We start from the raw sequence: 21940 nt of genomic DNA on the forward strand, positions 1-21940 counted from the left end.
TGTAGACGTAGCCCAAATGAAATTAATGGGTAGTAAGTTCAAAACTAATAAAAGAAGATTTTTCTTCACACAGCACACAGTCAACCTGTGGAACGACTTGCCGGAGAAGGCTGTGAAGGCCAGCACTCTAACAGAGTTTAAAGTAGAGCTTGATAAATTTTCGGAGGTTAGGTCCATAAATGGCTATTAGCCAAGGGTAAAGTATGGTGCCCCTAGCCCTTAGTCAAAGGCTGGAGACCGATGGCAGGAGACAAATCACTTGATCATTGTCTTCGGTTCACCTCTTCTGGGGCACCAGGCACTGGCCACTGTCGGCAGACAGGATACTGGGATAGATGGACCTTTGGTCTGATCCAGTATGGCCATTCTTATGTGCTTATATTCTGCACCAGGTTGCTTGTTGAAGCATGTGACAACATTTCTCTAGGCTGCTAGGACAATCACCTGAAAGTGCAAGTCCCCATTTCATTGACTTTGCTTTTACAAAATGGAACAGCCTTAACGGAGCAATTCAGACTCCTTTGGGATACTGAAAAAGTCCAGTAGCCAGGACACTCTGGTGAGTGGTGGACCTCAGTTCAAAGTACCTATAACCACAGAAAGGGGATTCCAAATCCCAGGTGAGTGCCCTAACCACTGGGCTAAAAGTTATCACATTAATACTTGCTCCTCCTCCATGTTTTGCAAGAAAGGGCTTAGGCACCTAATTCTTGGAGATCAACAGCCGTGAATATCAAGCTAAGAACACCAGTCCTCACCCCCTCCCACACCCTAACTCTATCCCAGAGCCCTAACCAAGTGCGTGGGAAGGGGCAGGACTCGGATCCATTCTGGGTAACACCAAACAGGCTTTGAACTGGTCACCCTGAGAGTGAATGTGGGGATGTGGGAGCTCCACACATTGTGTTCTTGAGCTTCAGAGGCTAGCCCTGAGATTACCAGCAGAGATAGTCCACCTTGTTCATGTTTATCAGGCTAATGACAGGGTTGATACAAGTATGAGTAGATGCAGTAAAATAGGTACAAATAGGACTACAAGGTGGCAGTGTGAAGCTTCCCTCAATTCTTGCATTTTTTCGGGGGAAGCAGGAACAAATTTCATTTCCCTATCTCCACTGCGCTGAAACGATGTAAAAGCCTTCACCCACTGGTTTTAGCCTGTGTGAAATAAAGTAAAATAAATTTCATCCTAACTGACAGCAATTTGTACCAGGAACTAAATAAGCAGGAACATTTGCTGACAGATCAAGTGCAAACTAGTGACATAAAACGTTATAACAGTTTTTCCTCTTAAAAAGAGGTTTTGTTTTAGTTGTTCCTGAATGCTATATATTGAGAAGGTTTTTCAAGCAACAGACTAGAAAGCTAGCTTCTTAATTAAAGCAGCTGTTTGTCTTGTTCTACACATATGAGGCTTTTAGGAAATGGATATGAAGCACGGTGCTTTGAATAAGGTAAGCCATCATAAATTATATTTTGCCCAAATGAAATAGTTGAATATTTTGTTGTGCTTGTAAGCTCTCCAGGATATTACCTATACATTAAATTCTTTGATGAATATTGATTACATGAACGAGTATTTACATGATTAAACCTTTTCATAAAGTTTCATTTAAAACACTTGCTTTGATATACAGCTGCTATAATCTGCCTCTATCACCAAATTTACTACAACACAAAGACTCTTTTTGTAGCATGTGTTTTCTGTAAAGCGCTTGGTCTATGGAGGGATAATATGCTATATTTCAAGTTCATGTTGGAGCAAAATTTATTAACATTGGGTCAATAATGTTAAAATTAGCTTTGATTTTGATCTTTTGATCAACCTTTCATTCAAAGATCACATAGGCAAATTTCAATCAAGGTCTTCATGTTTAAGGTGAATGGTATGTATCTGTATATGACAATTACCGTTCAGCTTACTGAATGTATTCTGCATCAGCTTTCTAAAAACGAACAGCCTCCTGTTCAGTTGCAAAACTGCTAAACACTGTGTTTGTAAAACAGAGAAGCAATTCAAGAAGTAATTAATTCTAAGGCTCAGAGTAAACTGCTATTTTAATTAAAAGAGCACTAAATACTCAAGTCCTGCTGCTCTCTGTTTACAGCCTGAAAAAGCCCATTTCAGGACAAGTCTAAGTTTCTTTAAAAAAAATCAAGAAAAGCAAACATTGTCCCAGAACCTCACACTTACAAGACAGAAGTACGTAATTAAATTCAAAAGAAAAATTCTAAAAGGATACTAGTGAACCTGAACATCTTATCACTGAATTCACTGGAAATGGAGAAGATCAGGTACATTTCTTAATTATGCTATGGGATCTCTCTCACTAATCTCCTTCCAACCCTCTCTAAGCAAATCAAAGGGTATACAGACTTCCGTTCAGGCCATTCATTCTATGGAAGGAATTAGTCCCCAGTTGTGAAATTCTACTAATTGCTTTTTACAAGTTCACAGGGAGGGTAAAACACAGGACAAGTCTTCCCAAGAGGCAGTGAGTTAAAATGATCTGCACCATGCTTAAATTAAATCTGCTTCAGGCTACTCAGCCTGAAAATCACACATCAAAAGGGTGTGTCCGTACAAAGGAGTGGGGAGGAGGCTTCATGCATGGGGCATGTTTCTCCATTTGGCCAGCAGGTTCCTTCTCACCTCTGTTACTTATGCCTAATCACCTCTCAATAGACCTGTAGCCTTTAGGGCTTAAGAAACTCCATCAGGTGCAGAACACTTCAGCACATCTCCTCAGAAACACAGGCAAATATGACTGTATTAACCCATTCACAGAACACAGAATCACAGGGCTGGAAGGGACCTCAGGAGGTCATCTAGTCCAGCCCCCTGCTTCAAGCAGGATCAACCCCTACTAAGTCATCCCAGCCAGGACCTTGTCCAGCTGGGACTTAAAAACCTCAAGGGATGGATTCTCTGCTGTCTGTATGGGTTTCCCCTGGAATCCCAAATCAGGTTCAAGGTCTTAGCGTCTACCTCCCATGTTATCAATTGTGGGGCCCAGGATAGCTTAATGAAGGCAGTGGCTGATAATTTTACTTCTCTTTAGTACAATGGATGACGGATTCTTGATGGATGGATTGGACATGTCCTCAGAAAACCAGCCATCAATAGCACAAGGCAAGCCTCCAGGTGGAACCGACAAGGAAAAGGGAAAGAATAAGTCCAAGAAACACGTGGTGCAGAGACCTGAAGGCAGACACTACAAGTACGGGATGCATCTGGTCAGAACTTGAACAGATTGCCCAGGACAGGGGATGCTGGCGAATGGTTATCAATGGCCTATGCTCTAAGGCGTCGGAGTGGAAGAGGCTTACTACTATTACGTACCAAAATGGGATTTCCACACAGGTGAAAGGTGTGGTAGTGGGGCCAGTATTTGTCTGAGGAGCCCAGTGTGCCCTCTCAGGACCCCAGTTACAACCCTGAAGTGTCCCACCAGCTCTGCCCATGCAGGTGTATGAAATGTTCCATAGGGGTTCCCAGCCATTCTTTCATGGTCCAGCACCACACCCAACTCCCTGCACATGTGGCTTGTGGTGCTGTCCCGGAGGGGCCTGTTCTGTGTCCAGCACAGGTGCACTGGTTGTAGGGGTGGCCTGCTGGTGGCTGGGGTGCTGCCACACAATGCGCTTGGATGTGTGCCCCATTGGGTACTTATTGGAGTGACCCTCTGCAGGTTCTGTTGATGCACAGCTGTCCATTGCCCTGCTGGAAGAGTATGATGGGATGTCTATAGTGATGTTCCCTTCATCACCAGAAACTTTGGTGGCTGGTCCTGTCCCAGTCTCTTTTGGGCAGCTGCATGCTCCAGACTCCTCTTCTTCACTGGGGCACACCTCTTCGGATGCTGTATCCAGGACAGCTTCCAGGGAGGAACTTTCCCTAGGGCTCAGAAGGCGATGTAGCTCTCTGTAATAGGGACAGGTCACGGGACCTACATCTGATTGCCTGGCAGCATCCTTGGCCTTAGCATACCCCTGCTATAGTTTTTTAATTTTGCTTCACACCTGGTCAGGGTGTGAGCAGGTTGACCTCTGGTGGCCAGTTGTTTTGATGTATGGGCAAATGCAGCTGCATTCTTTCATTTGCCTCCCATTACTTTTAGTACCTCCTCCTTCTTCCTGAGCCCGAGCAGGTCCCACAGGTCCATGACAGTATCCTTTTCTTTGGGGGGCTGGCCGGAGACCTGGGAGCCTTCAGATGGCTCTGAGGGAGGGCCCTTGGATTTCTCCATAGGCTGGCTGCTGGCCATGTTTTATTTTATATTTCTTTAATGTGCAGTGTGCATCCAGCATGTGGCTGCAGCTCGTGCTTAAGCTGCTGCATGCATGCTCTCAGTTTACTGCAAAGGGCTTTCTGGGAATGTGGTGCTTTAACCACAGCTGGATGCAAACACCATAGAGCCCTGCAGCAGCAGGGCAGGGTGTCACCGCAGTCTTCCATGGCCACTGCCATGGATGACTCCTCTTTTGAAAGAGCGGTACATGGAACGTCCGCACACTTTCTCTTTTGAAAAGATATTTTGAAAGGGGGCTTGTCATTTCAGGAACGGAACACCAAAATCGAATTTTGGTCCATGCTCCTTCAATTTAATTTCGAAAGAACGCTTTATGTGTGTGGGTGATCCATGTGGTCTTTTGAAAGAGTGCCAATAACTTCAATTTTCAATGTTAGTGTAGATGTAGCACTAATGTCTACATACCCTCAGATGCTATGGTGATCAGCAGTATAACAATCTGTACAGGGTACACCCTAACCTGCACTAAAGAACCTTAAGGTCGCAAAATTAAGCATTCAAAATTTTTGAAATGACAGGTGTAAGGTTACCTCTAAAACTGTAATTTGTCCCCTTTACTCATAAGTGTTATGCTTCAGTCTTTAATGACATACTCACTTCCCCACATCAAACAAGGAAAAAATGCATACTGAGAAAACAAATTTCAACATGTAGCATCATATTGGCATTCACGCGGTTCATCAGCAGAGTTGGACCCTTCCGTTCCACTGTAAAGGCCTTTAAGGTTTGGTCTAACACAGTAACTGGTGGCAGTAATAACTTATCCCCTATGTGGTCCAGACCTGTGGAGGTCTGGTACACTTTTCTAGTGAACTTCAGAAATATTGGAGGTTTTGGGGTTTCACTCCAGTCTGTGGAAGACATCATGCTTACTCTTCTGCCCATTCTTCCCAAACTTAACACCTGCCCTGTCCCTTCCAACAAGTCTCTGTCCTAATCTCTTCTAGCTCCTTTTCCTAGTTCCATTTCCCTCAAGCTTCTCCCCATCCCAGTGTTATTGCCCACTAAGTCCTAGTCATAAGAATGTAAGAATGGCCATACTGGGTCAGACCAAAGGTCCATCCAGCCCAGTAGCCTGTCTGCTGACAGTGGCCAGTGCCAGGTGCCCCAGAGGGGGTGGACTGAAGACAATGATCAAGCAATTTGTCTTCTGCCATCCATCCTCAGCCTCTGACAATCAGAGGCCAGGGACCCCATTCCTATCCTTGGCTAATAGCCTTTTATAGACCTAACCTCCATGAATTTATCAAGCTCTTTCCTAAATTCTGTTAGTCCTAGCCTTCACAGTCTCCTCTGGCAAGGAATTCCACAGGTTAACTATGCACTGAGTGAAGAAGAACTTTCTTTTATTAGTTTTAAACCTGCTACCCATTAATTTCATTTGGTGTCCTCTAGTTCTTCTATTATGGGCACAAGTAAATAACTTCTCCTTATTCACCCTTTCCATGCCTGTCATAATTTTATATACTTCTATCATGTCCCCACTCAGCCTCCTCTTTTCTAAACTGAAAAGTCCCAATCTTTTCAGCCTCTCCTCATACAGGACCTGTTCCAAGCCCCTAATCACTCTAGTTGCCCTTTTCTGAACCTTTTCCAGTGCCAGGATATGTTTTTTTAGGTGAGGAGACCACAGGAGATGTGGTCTCCTCACCTAAAAAAAACATATCCTGGCACTGGAAAAGGGTCAGAAAAGGGCAACTAGAGTGATTAGGGGCTTGGAACAGGTCCTGTATGAGGAGAGGCTAAAAAGATTGAATATATGGTATTCAAGATTGGGCACGCCACATATTTATATAGGGGCAGTAAGATACTTCTTGTTTTATTTTCTATCCCTTTTTAAATAATACCTAACATCCTATTTGCCTTTTTGACAACCTCTGCACACTGCGTGGATGTTTTCAAGGAACTATCCACAATAACTCCAAGATCTCTTTCCTGATTAGTTATAGCTAAATTAGCCCCCATTGTACGCATAGTTGGGGTTATTTTTTCCAATGTGCATTACCTTACACTTACCCACATTAAATTTCATTTGCCATTTTGTTGCCCAGTCACTCAGTTTGATGAGATCTTTTTGAAGTTCTTCACAGTCTGCCTTTGTCTTGACTATCTTGAACAGTTTTGCCACCTCGCTGTTCACTCCCTTCTCCAGATCATTTATGAATAAATTGAACAGGATTGGTCCTAGGATTGACCCTTGGGAGACACCAGTAGTTACCCCTCTACATTCGGAAAATTTACCATTTATGCCTGCCCTTTGTTTCCTGTCTTTTAACCAGTGCTCAATCCATGAAAGGACCTTCCCTCTTATCCCTTGACAACTTAATTTACATAAGAACCTTTGATGAGGTACCTTGTCAAAGGCTTTTTGGAAATCTAAGTATACTATATCCACTGGATCTCCTGTCTGCATGTGTGTTAACCCATTTAAAGAACTCTAACAGATTAGTAAGACATGATTTCCCTCTGCAGAAACCATGCTGACTTTTGCCCATCAAATTATGTTCTTCTACGTGCCTGACAATTTTATTCTTTACTATTGATTGAACTAGTTTGCCCAGAACTAACGTTAAACGTACTGGTCTGTAATTGCCAGGGTCACCTCTAGAGCCCTTTTTAAATATTGGTATCTGAGTCCCTCTGAGTCCCTCCTACAGTCCAGACTCTCTCATTTCTCCCCTACTTTCCTTGTCCAGTAATCCCAATTCCCTTTCCTTTCTCAAGCCTTCAGGTGCCCATCCTCCACACATTCTCTGTCTCCCCAGACTCCCAGTCTCCCTCAATAGGCTTCTCATCCTATCTCCCTGTTCTCACTTCCCTTAGCAACTTGTTCCAGGGTCTTCACCCAAACACTCCCAGCCTCCCACCAGTTCATCATTTTATCTCTGGCTCTTACTTCTGTTCTTCTTGTCTAACCAGTCACAGATCTCCATTTTTTACCTCAGTTATCTCCCCACAGGCCTTCCCTACAAGACTGTGTGGAGCTGCTTTCCTTTGCATTTAAATCAGATGGCTTCCTCCCTCCCCCTAGATGCCTACCTTTGGGTACTAGCAGGTGAGTCAATGACAGCACAATGGTGAGCTCTTTCCTTTTACTCTGTACCTGGGTCCACCTGTGACATGCTTAATATAGCATTCTCTAACCCACATTTGTGTCATGTGTATAAACTTATATTTTGTACAAAGGGTGCCATGTAAGATACATTATGAAAGTCCATGATCTGCTGACATTCATTGTTCTGCCAAAAATGTCTATTATTGTATATGAAATTATGATATTCCACTATAAAGTTATTATTTAAAGGTATTGTGTGTTCAGGAGGTGCACAGCTGGCTCTTCAGTGGCAACAAAAGAGGAGACCCACACCCAAGCAGATATTAAGGGACCATCCTGGGTCACTGACAGAAGAGAATTATAAGCAAGAGATTTACAGTTCAACAGGGCACACTTGCACAGGGACTGCAGTTTTGGATTCCGCAACCCTGACTCAGCAAACCCCACCAGGACCTTATCTGAGCAAATATTTTTCCAAGGACATGAATTTAGTGTATAAAATAAGGAAGAATGGCATCATGTGACCACTTCTCTCCTCTCCCACCTATGCTGGAGGTAACAAGAATGTTAGGAAGATGAAGACTTGAACGAGGAGACAGGTCCTAGGCTGAGAAGAATGTTCAGAACTCTAGTAAGAACTGTAACCTGTCTGCAACATGCAGCTGGTGACAAAAACAAAAACAAAAACAAAAACAAAAACAAACAAACAAACAAACTTTGATTCAAATCTTGAATAGTCTGAAAGGTTAGGATTTAGAATGTGTTGTCTTTTTAATTTTCTTGTGTAACTCTGTGACTTTATACTTACCATCACTTAACATTTACCTTTCTGTAGTCAACTAAGTTTATTTTAATGTTTCATCTTTAAGCAAACTCACTAGTAAAGTACTCGTAATCAGCAGATTCCCCAAAGACTGGTGCATGAACACTATCCTTTAACGAAGTAGCAAACTAATGAGCTTGTATTGCTCAAGACAAGACCGTGAGCAGTGTAAGATGGTACATTTCTGAGGTACAAGGGTTGGGGGGGTGCGGATTTTCTGCTGTTCCCCTGTGTATTGCTCATAAATGATTTAGAGAGCATTCATGCAACTGCCATGGATGTGTGATTGAGTGATTGCAGCTTCTGGAGAAGTTACTTGTTGGCTGCTTCTATACTCTCACTCTCCTGTTGGAGGTCCTATGGTAATGAGGCAATTCAGAGCACGCTAATTAGGTGCTAACATGCATATTCAGCACCTCATTAGCATGATAGAACACACACAAACAACCTTCAAATGGCAGATCAACACTGAAGATGGGGGTATCTTTGAAATAAGCACCCCACGTCGACATTCCCTTTCTCCCACAGAACTAGATTGGAGTAAGGGAATGTTGGAGTGGGGTGCTTATTTCAAAGCTGCCCCCATCTTCACAGTCATCCTGCAATTCAAAGTCTGCACTTCAAAATTCGCGCAGCCACCATTATACTAGTGAGGCACTGAATGTGCATGTTAGCACCGCATTAGCCTGCCTCAAATTGCCTCATTACCATGCTACCTCTGACGGGAGAGTGAGAGTGTGGAAGCAGCCCTTGTCACTAGCAAAGCATCAGAAGGGATAGGCCTGGCTGGAGATTTAAGGAGGTACAATGATCCTGCAGTTCTAGGTTGTACCTCAAGAAGCCCAACACACCACCTCAATCTAGACCACACAGGAGCAGTGATAACAAGGAAAATCTACTTTGCCACTGTAGTCTGTATTGGAGAGAGCAAGAGAAACACATAAAGGTGATATTACTCATCAGATGTCATGTAGTAATCAGTAAATAGCATTTGTTATCAGTAACACTAAGCCGCTAATTTCAGAGGTTATGGTTAAGCAACCAAACTTGCATTGTTCTATTTGGGGTACAATATCTTGTATATGCGCTTTTTTTGAAGGGACTTTCAGTATTTTGCTTCCTTCAGGTCAGTATTTCTTAGCGTTTCCACTTACAAGCCTGACTGTGGATGGGAAAACACACACACACACACACACACACACATCCTCTAATCTACCCCCTGCAAATTTCAGAAAGAGGCTTAAACATAAATCCCAGACTTTTACCTGCCTTTATAGTTTTGATTCCATATTTATTAAAGACCTGTTATCCATGTCTTATTAACATATTATTGATGTTTCACAATCAATATGCCTTTCTCATTTTCATTAACATCTGAGAAGAACAGCTCATAAACTTTCAGTGCCATAACACTGATACTCTAAATCTGATCTGACTACCTACAAATACAATCTTAGCATACCGTTAATCCACACCCAAGTTTAAATTTCAACTCTGCAGCCCAGCTCTTGTCCTGACTGACACATACCAGGAAGGGCAAAAAGCATTTCAATATATTTTTAAATAGAACATAAAAAAACCTTCAAAGTCAGTTTGACTAAAATATTGTTCAACATTTTTTGCAGCTGTGTGGAAAACTCCCCAAAGTTTACATTAAAAATGAGAAAAAAAAGTGAAATTAACTTTATTGGTATAACTCTCGCATACAAATGGAAAAAAAAATCTATTAAAGCAAAATCTTTCTTGTTAATTGTTTATCTTCTGCAATATGTATTTACAGATGTCTTATTCACCAAATGCTTTATCTGGGGATATTTCAGTACTTTTCTCACTGCTATCCAGGTAATAAAGAAGTGAGTTAATAATAGATTAGGATTAAGACCAAGACTCTGCCAACCTGTAATCCTAGGCTGAATTTCCTTTATTAATTGTTTAACAGACATCTGTAATTATTACTTATGTTCTGCCATCTTGTGTTAACTATTGATTGTATGAAGGAGTACATTTTCAGCTAATATTTTAGTTTGGGTTATTGGCATTTAGAGAGGAGCACTGCTTTTTATTTGTATGAAAGAAAAAATGAAGTGACAGTAGGCTAAAACTGAAATCACAATGGAGATGTTAAGGTTTTTTATTTCACACAGATGCAGTAAATGAAAGCAAGTGTTTGCTTCTCAGTGAATCAGACATCAAGAACTGTGTTTACAAGATTTGGCTGCACTCCAGAGTAAATAGAGCTTTTCTCGGGAGTACATTTGACAACTGTGCATCCGAGTTCTTGTATAGTGAACATGAGAATCTTGAATGGCTCATCTAACTATCTAATCTGCTCTACCTGAAGTACAGTATAACAGCACTACAGAACAAGTAAATTTTACAGCTTGAAATGGTGTATGAATCCTTTATGGACATTGTGAATGTTTATAGCTAGAGCCCTACCAAATTCATGCCTGCGCAAAATGAGTCACGGACTGTGAAATCTGGCCTTTTGTGTGCTTTTACCCGTTACAGTACAGATTTCATGAGGCAGGTGAGCATTCATCAAATTGGAGGTCCTGAACCAAAATGGAGTTCTAGGGGGATCACAAGGTCATTTTAGGAGGGTCACAGTATTGCCACACTTCTGCATTGCTGCCTTCAGAGGTGGGCAATTAGAGAACAGTGGTTGCTGTCTTGGCCTGCTGACCAGCTCTGAAGGCAGCACCCTACCAGCAGCCATGCAGAAATAAGGGTGGCAATACCGTATTCATGCCACTCTTACTTCTTACACTGCTGATTTCACAGTTGAATATCTCAAGAATGGCAGCTGTTGACTAAGTACCCAGCTGTGCAGGCAATACCAGACCAGGCCATTCTTCCTTCTATGACTATGAAATTGATCAAAATGGACTTTGTATTTGGTAGGGCCCTAATTATAGCACTACAGTTCAGATGTTTAAACACACAAAAAAAGATATTAAGTTACTAGAATTTTTTAATGGAATTGGTGTGGTGGATGGAGTAATTCTGCAGAGGCCAAAACTTATGTGTTTCAGGGTTTTTAAACAGCAAAATAACAATGTTATCTGGAAGAAGGAAAAAGTGCCTGGGATGAAAATTTGAACAGCTCTGAATAGATAGATATCACACAGTATACTAGAAATGGCAAAGGTTTTTTTAGCTGTGATCTAACATTAGGATGCTTCAAAGAAATCACAAAAGGAAATCTTGAATAAGGCTATGTAAGCAGAGAAGCACAAGATAGCCATAATATTTAAAACTGCATAATAAAAAAACCTCAAACTGAGGAAACTGCGTGCCAGAATGGGCAGAGTGAGTGCTCAGCCCATCCACCTACCGAAATGCAGCCTAAAGAACTAGTCAGCTGCTTGCCTGGTTACCAGATTCCACAAAGAGATTAATAAAGACCTGATGATGATAGCTAAAGTATTCTTCAAAACCTAGGATGTGAATCATGGAATATTTTCCCCCATGGCTGCTCATACTCAGGGTACAGGGAAATGGGAAATACCTCTGATAATAAAATAGTGATAGGAATAATTTTATACTAAGTACAACATGCCTGCTCCTCTGACTTTGACGTAATAACTTGAGATTAATTAGTCGTCTTTGCTTTGCATCTCAGGCCACCATCCAAGGTCAATGAAAAGTCCTGTGGCACCTTATAGAAGTGGTTTTTTTTGGAACATAAGTTTTCATGGGCAAAGAACCAATTTGTCAGATCTGTTAGTCTATAAATTGCCACAGGATTTCTCATTGTTTTTGCAGATACAGATTAACACAGCTACCCCTCTGATTCTCATCCAAGGGCAGGCATTTTATTGCAGTTTGTCTCTATATTCTGTAGAGGTTTGAAAAAAATGAGATGATAAGACAGAGATACAATGTATATGGCCAAATGCTGATGTGGGAATAAAGTAACCTTACTTTGTCAGATGCAATAGTACTATGTTGGGGGTACTAAAGCAGATTAATCTGAGGTATAAAACAATAAAATAGTGTAAAAAATAGACTACTTTGCAGAATACCCTCAAACAAAATATATTACCAATCCTTCAGGCTAACCTTCAAAAAAGGGTGTGTGTGTATGTGAGAGAGAGAGAGAGAGAGAGAGAGAGAACAAAGCATTTGCAAAAGTAATGAAAAAACAGGCAAGAGTTCATTTAACAGTTTCACCAGCTGACATTAGCCATGGAATCTCTCTCCTTGTATTAATTGATAGAGGCGGCAAGACAAAAAACAAGCAAACAAACAAACAAAAAAAAGCCACGGCAACACATCCCTAGAAATAGAATACTGACAAAGAGCAAATGCCTGTGTGGGAGGTGGGGTAGGAGAGGAAAACAACTACCTTACTATACATTACTACCAAAAGGTCTGAGGATACATGAAAGTTTCCAGTGTTTTATTAACTTGCATGGGGACAAATAGTAGTGAAGGTGGTCAAGACTATGTAATGGAATGGAAATCAGGAACTGAGTCTGTTAGGAGTTAAAATAAGGAACCACTTTACTTTCCAATATATTAAGAAACAAGGGTAAAAGTCAATGATCTCGGAAGATGGTTCAGAATCTGATCTCTGGTCCAGACAGTCTCCATATAGAGCTTACAAACAATTTTCAACTCTTTTTTATTCTGAATTGGACTAAAACTAAAACCCTCTGAATACATGGATGACTATAGCCTTGTGTATAGATTTCTCGAAGCTAACATAGCCACGTTGCTAAAATGTAGCCTTAAGCAATATGCCTCAATGTACACTCTTTGGCTGTGGCTACACTAACCCCCATCTTTCGAGAGGGGTATGCTAATGAGCCACTTTGGCAGATGCTAATGAGGCACTTCCATGAATATGCAGCAACCAATTAGCATAACAGCGGCCGCACATTTCAAAAGTGCCGCTTTCAAAACGCACACTGCTCGTGTAGACAGAAGCCTTTCAAAAGGAACCCCCCAGATTTCAAAAGCCCCTTCTTCCCAGGACCAAATGCTTCTTCCCAAAACTCATTATACTAATGAGGTGCTTCATATTTGTGGCAGTGCCTCATTAGCATCTGCGAAAGTGGTTCATTAGCATACCTCTTTCCAAAGGTGGGGGCTAGTGTAGCCGTGGCCTTTCTAACTTAGCAGAAAGGAACAGCCTAGTGCTGTTCATGAAGATGCATTAAGCAGTCTGTTTGCTATTAATAGTAAGGGAGAAACAGACCAGAAGGGCCCTCCTGACTCACTGTGGTTACCCTTAGGGCTGATATTAAACAATGAAAACAATCTCCAGGTAAACATATGTTGTAAGGTGATTGAGCACAATATGATGCAGCAAAATCCATAGATATGCAAGAGAAGAGATTCTAAAGATGGGGTGTTTTGCATGGTTCTTTTGGGTTCCATTCTGTCAAGATCTGGAGCCTCAGTCCAGACTGACAGAAACTGGGGTCCTCTCTGGTACCCAGCCTAACTCGCCACTAAGAGAATGCAAGCAACACACTGGTAATTATAACTGGTGTGCGTGTGTGTGTGCGTGCGTGTGTGTGTGTGTGCATGTGTGTGTGTGTGAATGAATGCATCTGCTTTTTATTTTGTATTCTCAATAAACATAGTGTTTTGCCTTTCCCCCAAAACAATCCCGTGTGCTTTTTATAAGCATAAAACTCAGTGCCTGATTGAGAGCAGAATTTTATTTCCCAGAAAAATTCTGAGGAAGAGCAGAGACCTTGAACTTGGGTTTCCCATGGCCCAAGTCAGTACAACTCTTTTCTTATGCTCCCTTCTCCCACTCAAGAAACCTGTTCCCAGCAACAATTTTATGGAAACATAAATCTCCATGAAACATTTTGATTTTGACAAAGCAGCGTTTCACTAAAATTTCATCTGTACAAAAATGTTCCAATTTGCAGACAATTTGTAAGACTCAGAGGTCATGAATATATGACTCAAATTCCTGGCTTGCCTTTCTGCTCAATTGTGATCCAATTTTTAACAATTTTTGTGGCTATTCTTTGAACACCCATAAAGGTAACAACCCATATTGCAAGTTAGTTTTATGTAAACTTCAGTTGCTGTACTCATTTTTGATAAATCCATGTATAAATACAGGCTGCAGAATAACTAAGGGGACCATTCAGTGTTTGACAGATGGATAATTTCAGTCTGAATGGAAAAAGGAACATTAAACTAATGCAGAGAGAAACTGTTACAACCTATTAAAGAAACATCTGTAAAAGTTGCTTGAAAACTCCATGAAGATAGACATCCCCCTCCATTTTCTTTTTGAATATTCAATGTACCAGATCCTTGCCCTACAACAACCGTAATGTGTTGCTGTCAGACCTTCCTAGACCTATACGTATGGTTGTGCTGCTGGATATAGGCTATATGTCCCTCCAGCCTGGACTCCATTGTCTAATTCTATCCACTGTGAAAGAGGAATCAATAAGGGGAGTTACTAAATGGGTATTGTGGTCAATAAAGATGTCTTTAGAATAGCTCAGAAGTCATTGAGGAATGCTGTAGCATAACTAATTGAGCTAAACAGTGAAAAACTTTAATAATTTTGCAGAATAATAGAACTATGAACTAATAAAGAATGGATTTAAAAATGTTGTAGTCTCACCTTCTTGCTTTTTCACTCCCTTCATACAATAGAGATGTGCAGCATTGCCGTTTCTAAGCTAGGATGATGATTGTTCCTGAAAACAAGAATAATCCCCATTGGTTTTACATCAGGAAGGCTGTGTCTACACTCGCATTCATCTTTCGAAAGAGGTATGCAAACGAGGGAAATCGCAAATGCAAATGAGAGGCAGATTTGCATACCTGGCACCTCATTTGCATACATTTATTTCAAAATAGCTTCTTTTGAAAGAAGAAAACCAGTTTAGATGCTGCTCTTTCGAAAGTAAACCCCGTCTTCGAAAGAATCCTTCCCATAAGAATTCTTTTGAAGATGGGGTTTACTTTCGAAAAAACAATGTCTAAACTGGTTTTCTTTTTTCAAAAGAAGCTATTTTTAAATAAGAATACGCAAATGAGGTTCCAGGTATGCAAATCTTCACCTCATTTGCATTTTCAATTTCCCTCATTTGCATACCTCTTTCGAAAGAGGAATGCAAGTGTAGACACAGCCTTCAAGTGTTTTAACCTTATATCCATAGCTCTCTGTTGATCAGCCACATGAATGACTCAATGTATGGTCACCATCTAAACTTCTAAGACAAACAGCAGATTTTCTATGCATTTGTGCCCTTTACAGGTAAGCCAGGCATCTGTGATAACTAGGATCTCAGGGGGATCAGCTGAGGTCAATCAATTTATTACGGTGTACTGCAAGAAATGTCCTGGTCAATCCCCAAAGGTGGTGGCTATTCTAATATTTACATTTATCAATCCAGCAGAAAATAGCTTCCGTATCATCTTATTGTGCAATCAGAAATCCAAACAATGCAGTTCTTTTAAAGTACCCAGCCTCAGGTTTCCATTCAGACACCCTATCAAATAAAGTTCTACCAGTCTCAGAGGACTGGACACATTACCTTCCAGGTCAACGAATATTTCAGATCTCATCCCAAATACACATTTAAAGCCAATTCTTAACTAAAATTAGAAAAAGAAAAGAAAAGAGTATCTTGGTGAAAAGATGAATATACATACTGCAATGAGTTAAATTCCTGAGGTTCATATACTTAATGGAGATAGTGATCTCATAGCTGCAGATGAATCTTGTCAGATCAGTCCAGAGTTATTAAGTCACTGTCCATTTTAAGGGAAATAAGATCTCTTGGGATATCATCTTTTATGGCTTGCAGTTTTCCCCAGGAACTTCCAAGGTGGTATGAAATTTAAATATATCCCATCCCAGGGACTTTATACCTTTGCAGAAACCTCTTGGCTTGGGAGAGCACAATAGGGTTTTGAGGTAACCTTCAGTCTTCCAAACATCATAGTAATTAAAGCAAGATAATTTATCCAGTAAACAGTTCACAGTTTACACAACCTCAAAACAAACATATAAACAATTACTTCAATCAATTTTCATCATAAATATTAATATTCCTTTCTGATTTTGAATCAAACCTATAGTAGCAGACAAGGACCATTTGTTCACATCACAAGACCTGAGCAAACACCTACCATTGTACTACTCTAACAATGGAAGTTTGCATTTCAAAGTTCTACTGCAGCCTAATGAAATAGCCTTACCATCACACATCTCCTCAACAAGTCTTTAAACGTCATTGAGCTGGTTAACTCTTTATGGACATGTGCCACATTATAATCTGATGGCTAATATTTCAACCAGATAACGTCACAGAATCTTCTACGCTAATATCCTGAAGTCCCTATACACATCTTTAAGTCCTTTGAGTGAGTTTACTGAACTGCACAAAGTCCATGAGCCCACTGTCCCCCTCAAAGAGAATCATGATGGAATCTATGGTGGAAGTAGAGGGACACAGGTCGTCTGCCCTGGCAGAAACCTCTGATTCCCAGTGAGATCATATGCTGCACACCCTTGCCATCTGATCACCCCAATCTTGCTGTGCTCCCACTCAGACTCAGTATTTCTACAGCAGTCAACTTCACAGAGTTCTGGTGACTGAAAACTCAGTCACTCTGTTTCACCATATTGTACAGCTGAAATATGGCAGTCTGACCATAACTTCTGTTTTTCAGTGGTAAAGTAATTGACAATAATGTTTTTTGTCAGCTAAGGCTATGTCTACACATCAGCATTATTTCAAAATAAGCAATTTTGGAACAGCTATTCCAAAATAACTTATTTCAAAACTATACAGCTACACACAAGAATGCATTTGAAAACAGCACCCAGCTATTTTAAAATAGCATGTCCAGACACAATGCCTATTTCAAAAGAGTGCCATTGGGTACTGTTATGGCTTATTTCAAAATAGCACTATTCTGGCTACGTCTACGCTAGCCAAAAACTTCAAAATGGCCATGCAAATGGCCATTTCGTAGTTTACTAATCAAGCACTGAAATACATATTCAGTGCCTCATTAGCATGCGGGCAGCCGTGGTGCTTCGAAATTGATGCGGCTCGCCGCCGTGTGGCTCATCCAGACAGGGCTCCTTTTCGAAAGGACCCCGGCAACTTCGAAGTCCCCTTATTCCCATCTGCTCATAGGAATAAGGGGACTTCAAAGTAGGCAGGGTCCTTTTGAAAAGGAGCCCTGTTTGGATGAGCCGCGTGGTGGTGAGCCACGTCAATTTCGAAGTGCCGCGGCCGCCCGCATGCTAATGAGGCGCTGAATACGTATTTCAGCGCTTCATTAGTAAACTTTGAAATGGCCATTTGCATGGCCATTTCGAAGTTCTTGGCTAGTGTAGACACAGCCTTCTGTGTCTTACCATAGCCTATTTGGATATAGCTATTTCCAAAGAGGTGTTATTCCCCCTGCAATGGGGTTTATGAAATTTTCAATAACGCACGTGCTATTTCAAATTCATTTCAACATAGTGTGTGTGTAGTGCAGATACTTGCAAATTATTTTAAATTAACAGCTGTTTTCTCAAAATAACTTTGCTGAGGGGCTATAGCCTGAATGTCTATTCCTACCCAGAACCTAATGGAAAAAATTGTATTTCCTTTAGTAGGGGAATAGGATTGGTCCTTCTAGGTATCTACTACACTAAGTCCCATCTCTGAGCCATGTTTGAGACCAAGACCCCACCCTTCTATAGGGACACAAATCAGTCTGGCTTGGGTCAGCAAGCATTCATGTCCTAAGACTCTGCTGTGGGAAAAAGGGGAAGGCAAAGTGAGAATTCAAGATTTGGTCCGACTCAAATTGCAAACCCTACATTTTGTCATGGGCACACAGTTCAAGACATTAATCTGAGGCAGAATGGCTATGTAATGCAGCATGGATGTGTAGTACAGCTGTGAGACTCGAGAGGAGCAGTTATCAATTAAGATTTTACAGTGTGATGTGGATGCTCAAGCAAAGGCTCAGAAACAGAGTTCATAAGACCAGGTCTGACAGCTCTGGACTTTAGTATGCAATGTAGATAGTTCAGAGTGTACACACAATGGATCTATTTAGCTGAAAGCATGCATGGTTTAGTACGGAAATGCAGCCTTTTGGGACAGAGATTTAGTTATTACATCAAATGTCTGCCACAATCTAATTTCAGGAACAGGATTTATCAGAGCAATCAAATATAAATCTAACCAGGAGACATATTGGCACACAGTGTCACGGCTGTTGTTGATCACTTTCTTATTTCTATGTAGGCCTTTGGCAAATCGTAGTAAGCTAATGTTGCCTCTGTGCCTTGTATCCTTGGCATATACCTCAAATGACAATTTAATGGTCTTTCTTCCACAGGCATATTCATATTTACCATTCATTTTAGCTCTTTCCCCAGGATATTTTATGAATTAAAATGGCAGATTGTCTTAGCATGGTGTAGCCAGACAAAATCTCCCCACTACAGACCAGCTTTTGCCTCCCCTCTAAGGTGCCTCAGAGCACACATGGCACTGAACAGCAGTTAAACAACACAGTCATTGACGCCTTCCTAAAGGGGCCCAGATGTGCTGGCTCACCGTGACCCTGAGAAAGAGAAAACACAGATAGAGGGCTAGCAGGCTAACCATTAACAAAGGGCCTCAGAGAACTGCCCTTGGCTGGCATTAATGGAGTGATGCGCCCACACAGCCATCCCAGAAGAGGAATCTCCGCTCTTGTAAAAGAATGTCCTGTACTCCCAAAATTGCTTATCTCCTGTCTTACAAGTGCAAATTAAGTAAGAATTGACCTTGTAAAAACTGGCGTCACAAAAGACAGACCAGTACGATCTGGCACCATAGATAAGAAAGAGGATACGTGACCCAAGGGGTATAAAGATGGGCCAAGCAGCACACTGACTCTGAGTGCATTTCCACCAACTACCTGCTGGTTGGGTCAGGGGATTGCCTCCTGAGGTCCGCAACTGGGGACACCCAAACTCGTATTCGTCTTTCCGCGGAATTGAGTGACTGATCCTGGCTTGGCTACGTTGGTATCAAGAGATGCAAGGAGGGTAAGATATACTCATATTAAGGAGGGTAAGATGTACCCATATTAAGGTCTCCTTTTGGTGCGCACAGTAGACAATAGCCTTTTGTAACCGCACACTTATAACTGTAGCTTAATAAACTTGTAACTAGTTAAGATCTAAGCCTGACTGCTGTTACTCTCTGTCACCGCAACACAGCCGGCACAATAAAAAGACCTTTAACTGTTTGGTTACCACAGCCTGGACATTGGTGAGAGTGCTGGGAACTCCCTGCTCTAGCAGTAAAAGACTCGGGTGTTTAGGACCCTGGGGCATCTGTCAGCCTTGCTCAGGCTGCCCACTGCGAAGGAGCCCTGCACTCTAGCATTTAAAGACTCGGATGGTAACAAGTGCATAGTTGGTACCTCACCGCACATTACCTGGCCACCGGCTAACACATGGACAGAACAATTTGTTTTTCTTGCATAAGTAGCCATTTTCATAGGATTTTCATGATTGTACAGAACATCTGGTTTCATTTTAATCAGCCACCTCCTTCCCAATTCAGAATTATCCAGCTTTGAAGTCATTCCAATTTGCCTGTCACCAAAGCTTCAGCACAAGTTCATGTTATGGGCTCACCTCCAAGCAGATATAGGAGAACCCAAAAACTTTAGAAAAGTAATAAAAATCTAGCCATATAAATTGCAATTTTAAATAACATTTTGCTATAGTTTCCTGTTATATGTTTATTTAATAAGAAAATATTAATGTGAAAAGACTCTGAATTATCTCCAAAAGTTGCAGTACACCTATCTGTTTAGAAATCTATAGACTTTACGATGTTTTCAGAGGTTTTGTATGTAATTCAGCTGCTTTATAATTTATAAACCAGCACAATAAATTCTTCTGCACAACATATCCCCAGAAAGTCCTCTGCCTACATCCATTGTGGATTTAGCAACCACAACCATGGATCTGGACTACAGCCGTATGTCAAACATCAGCCTGCATAAACTGCTTCATTAACAGCTTGACTTCATAATAAAGTACCAGGTTTTTTCTTCTATCCTCTTTCTTTTAGCAATTTTATGGATATTTCAAAGAGTGAATTATTTAGTATGTTTTAGAAATTACGGTTAGTTACATTTTATGAAAAATTTTTTGAATTATATTAGCAATCCAATATAGTGAAGTGATTTTTTTTTTAAATATGGTTGATTGATAGAATAGATTTTCCATACTTGGCTTTTATGTAGCAAAGCTCACAGTTTAAACTTACGAGTAGATTATGTAGCTCTAAGAAGTGAGAAGTAAGGAGCTGCTTAATAAAAGGTGTTCTTCCAGAGGGCCACCTTTCTGTATTCAAAATCCCCAGCTATCATCCTCACTTCTGAGTTTCACCTAAAAATGCCCGTCGTGACTGCACATTAAAAATTCCTTAGTGTGCTTTCACATTCTAGTGGGCTTAACATTAGTGAGTCCACCAACAAGATGTGCATGGACGAACTAATCCCCAAACTATTTGTGTGCTTTAGAAATGTTAGAAGTTGGTTTTGATGACTAAAACTGGGTCCTGGGGTCCACTACTGAGTGCATTACTGAAACATTGGTGTTAGATGTTGCTTAAGACATTTTCAGTGCAGTCTTGGGGTCCAGTGAAGCTGCACTCTGTAGAACCTTGGGACAAGGCATTGTCTCTGTTACGACTATGTATGATTTTGTGGCTTTTTGAAGGTTGTTTGCTCTTTGGCAAATTCAGAAATTTAGCCCTAGAACTTTATGCCATTTTACACGTAGGATTCCAGCCTTACAGATTGTAAATGACATGGATTCTCACTACAAGCGCGACATAGTGGGCATTAAAGCTGTGTCATCTGGCAAACAGGAAGGATACCTACTATAAATGGTTATAAGGTTCCCTAGTCCAAGAGCCATCAGGGCTATGAACATACTTCTATATATCAGTGGCCATTGGGATATCCATATTTCCAATGATGAATACAAGTTAATGCTAACAGCTGATAACGTAACTTAACAACAGTCACTGGTCCTTCAGACAAGGTAAAGGTGTGGGTCATTTCCTAGACAGATAAAAATGCTTTAAGTAATCCGAGGATTCTGAACTAATGTGTCTGAGGTTCATTTTCCTCAAAGGGAGGTGGTAATTTGAAAAAAATGAATCAACTGGCAAAGGCCTTGCTTACACATGGATGGTGCATCACTTATAGAATAGTCCAGGAACTCATCAAAATTTAGTTCTGGGGAAGACTCAGGTTAAAAACAAACAAGCAAACCAGTTTTGTTCTTTCAAATAAATTTTCCTCTATGTTTGTTCCACTAGAGTGAATGTGACATCCAATAGTTGGCTACATTATTACCAATGATGTATTAATTCTCTATGAATTAATAACCTGAAATACAGCCTACCTCAACTATCATGCATGTGATGGATTTCATTAGTGCTAACAACCCTCTAGCTAACTCTACAGTCAGACTTTTTACAAAACTTAATAGGACTTAATTGATGATGTTTGCCAACGTTCAACTAGGATAAATTTAAGACTAAACTGGGACTTGGATTAGTGTCTTCCGTTGACATTGCACTTGAGCTGAAGAGAGGTATTTTTCTATTTAAAAAGTACTACACTCTGCTTTAAATCAAATTCAAGATCAGCTATATTTGGCAATAATAATGTAGTTGTCAGAGTATTCCTGACAAACCAACCACATGGAAACTACTTACAAAG

General features: G+C 40.9%; 1 protein-coding gene across 1 annotated transcript in view; it reads right to left on the bottom strand.

The window, feature by feature from the left end:
- NETO1 (neuropilin and tolloid like 1) overlaps window positions 1-21940 on the bottom strand; it is a 159801-nt gene that overhangs the window by 125610 nt on the left and 12251 nt on the right. The window contains exons 4-5 of the mRNA XM_074985452.1: window positions 18760-18766; window positions 15721-15781 (exon numbers count right to left, since the gene is read on the bottom strand). Of these exons, the coding sequence (XP_074841553.1) occupies window positions 15721-15781; window positions 18760-18766 (68 nt within the window). The remainder of the gene's footprint in view (window positions 1-15720; window positions 15782-18759; window positions 18767-21940) is intronic.

This window comes from Carettochelys insculpta, chromosome 2, assembly GCF_033958435.1.
Source record: "Carettochelys insculpta isolate YL-2023 chromosome 2, ASM3395843v1, whole genome shotgun sequence".
Classification (NCBI taxonomy): Eukaryota; Metazoa; Chordata; order Testudines; family Carettochelyidae; genus Carettochelys; species Carettochelys insculpta.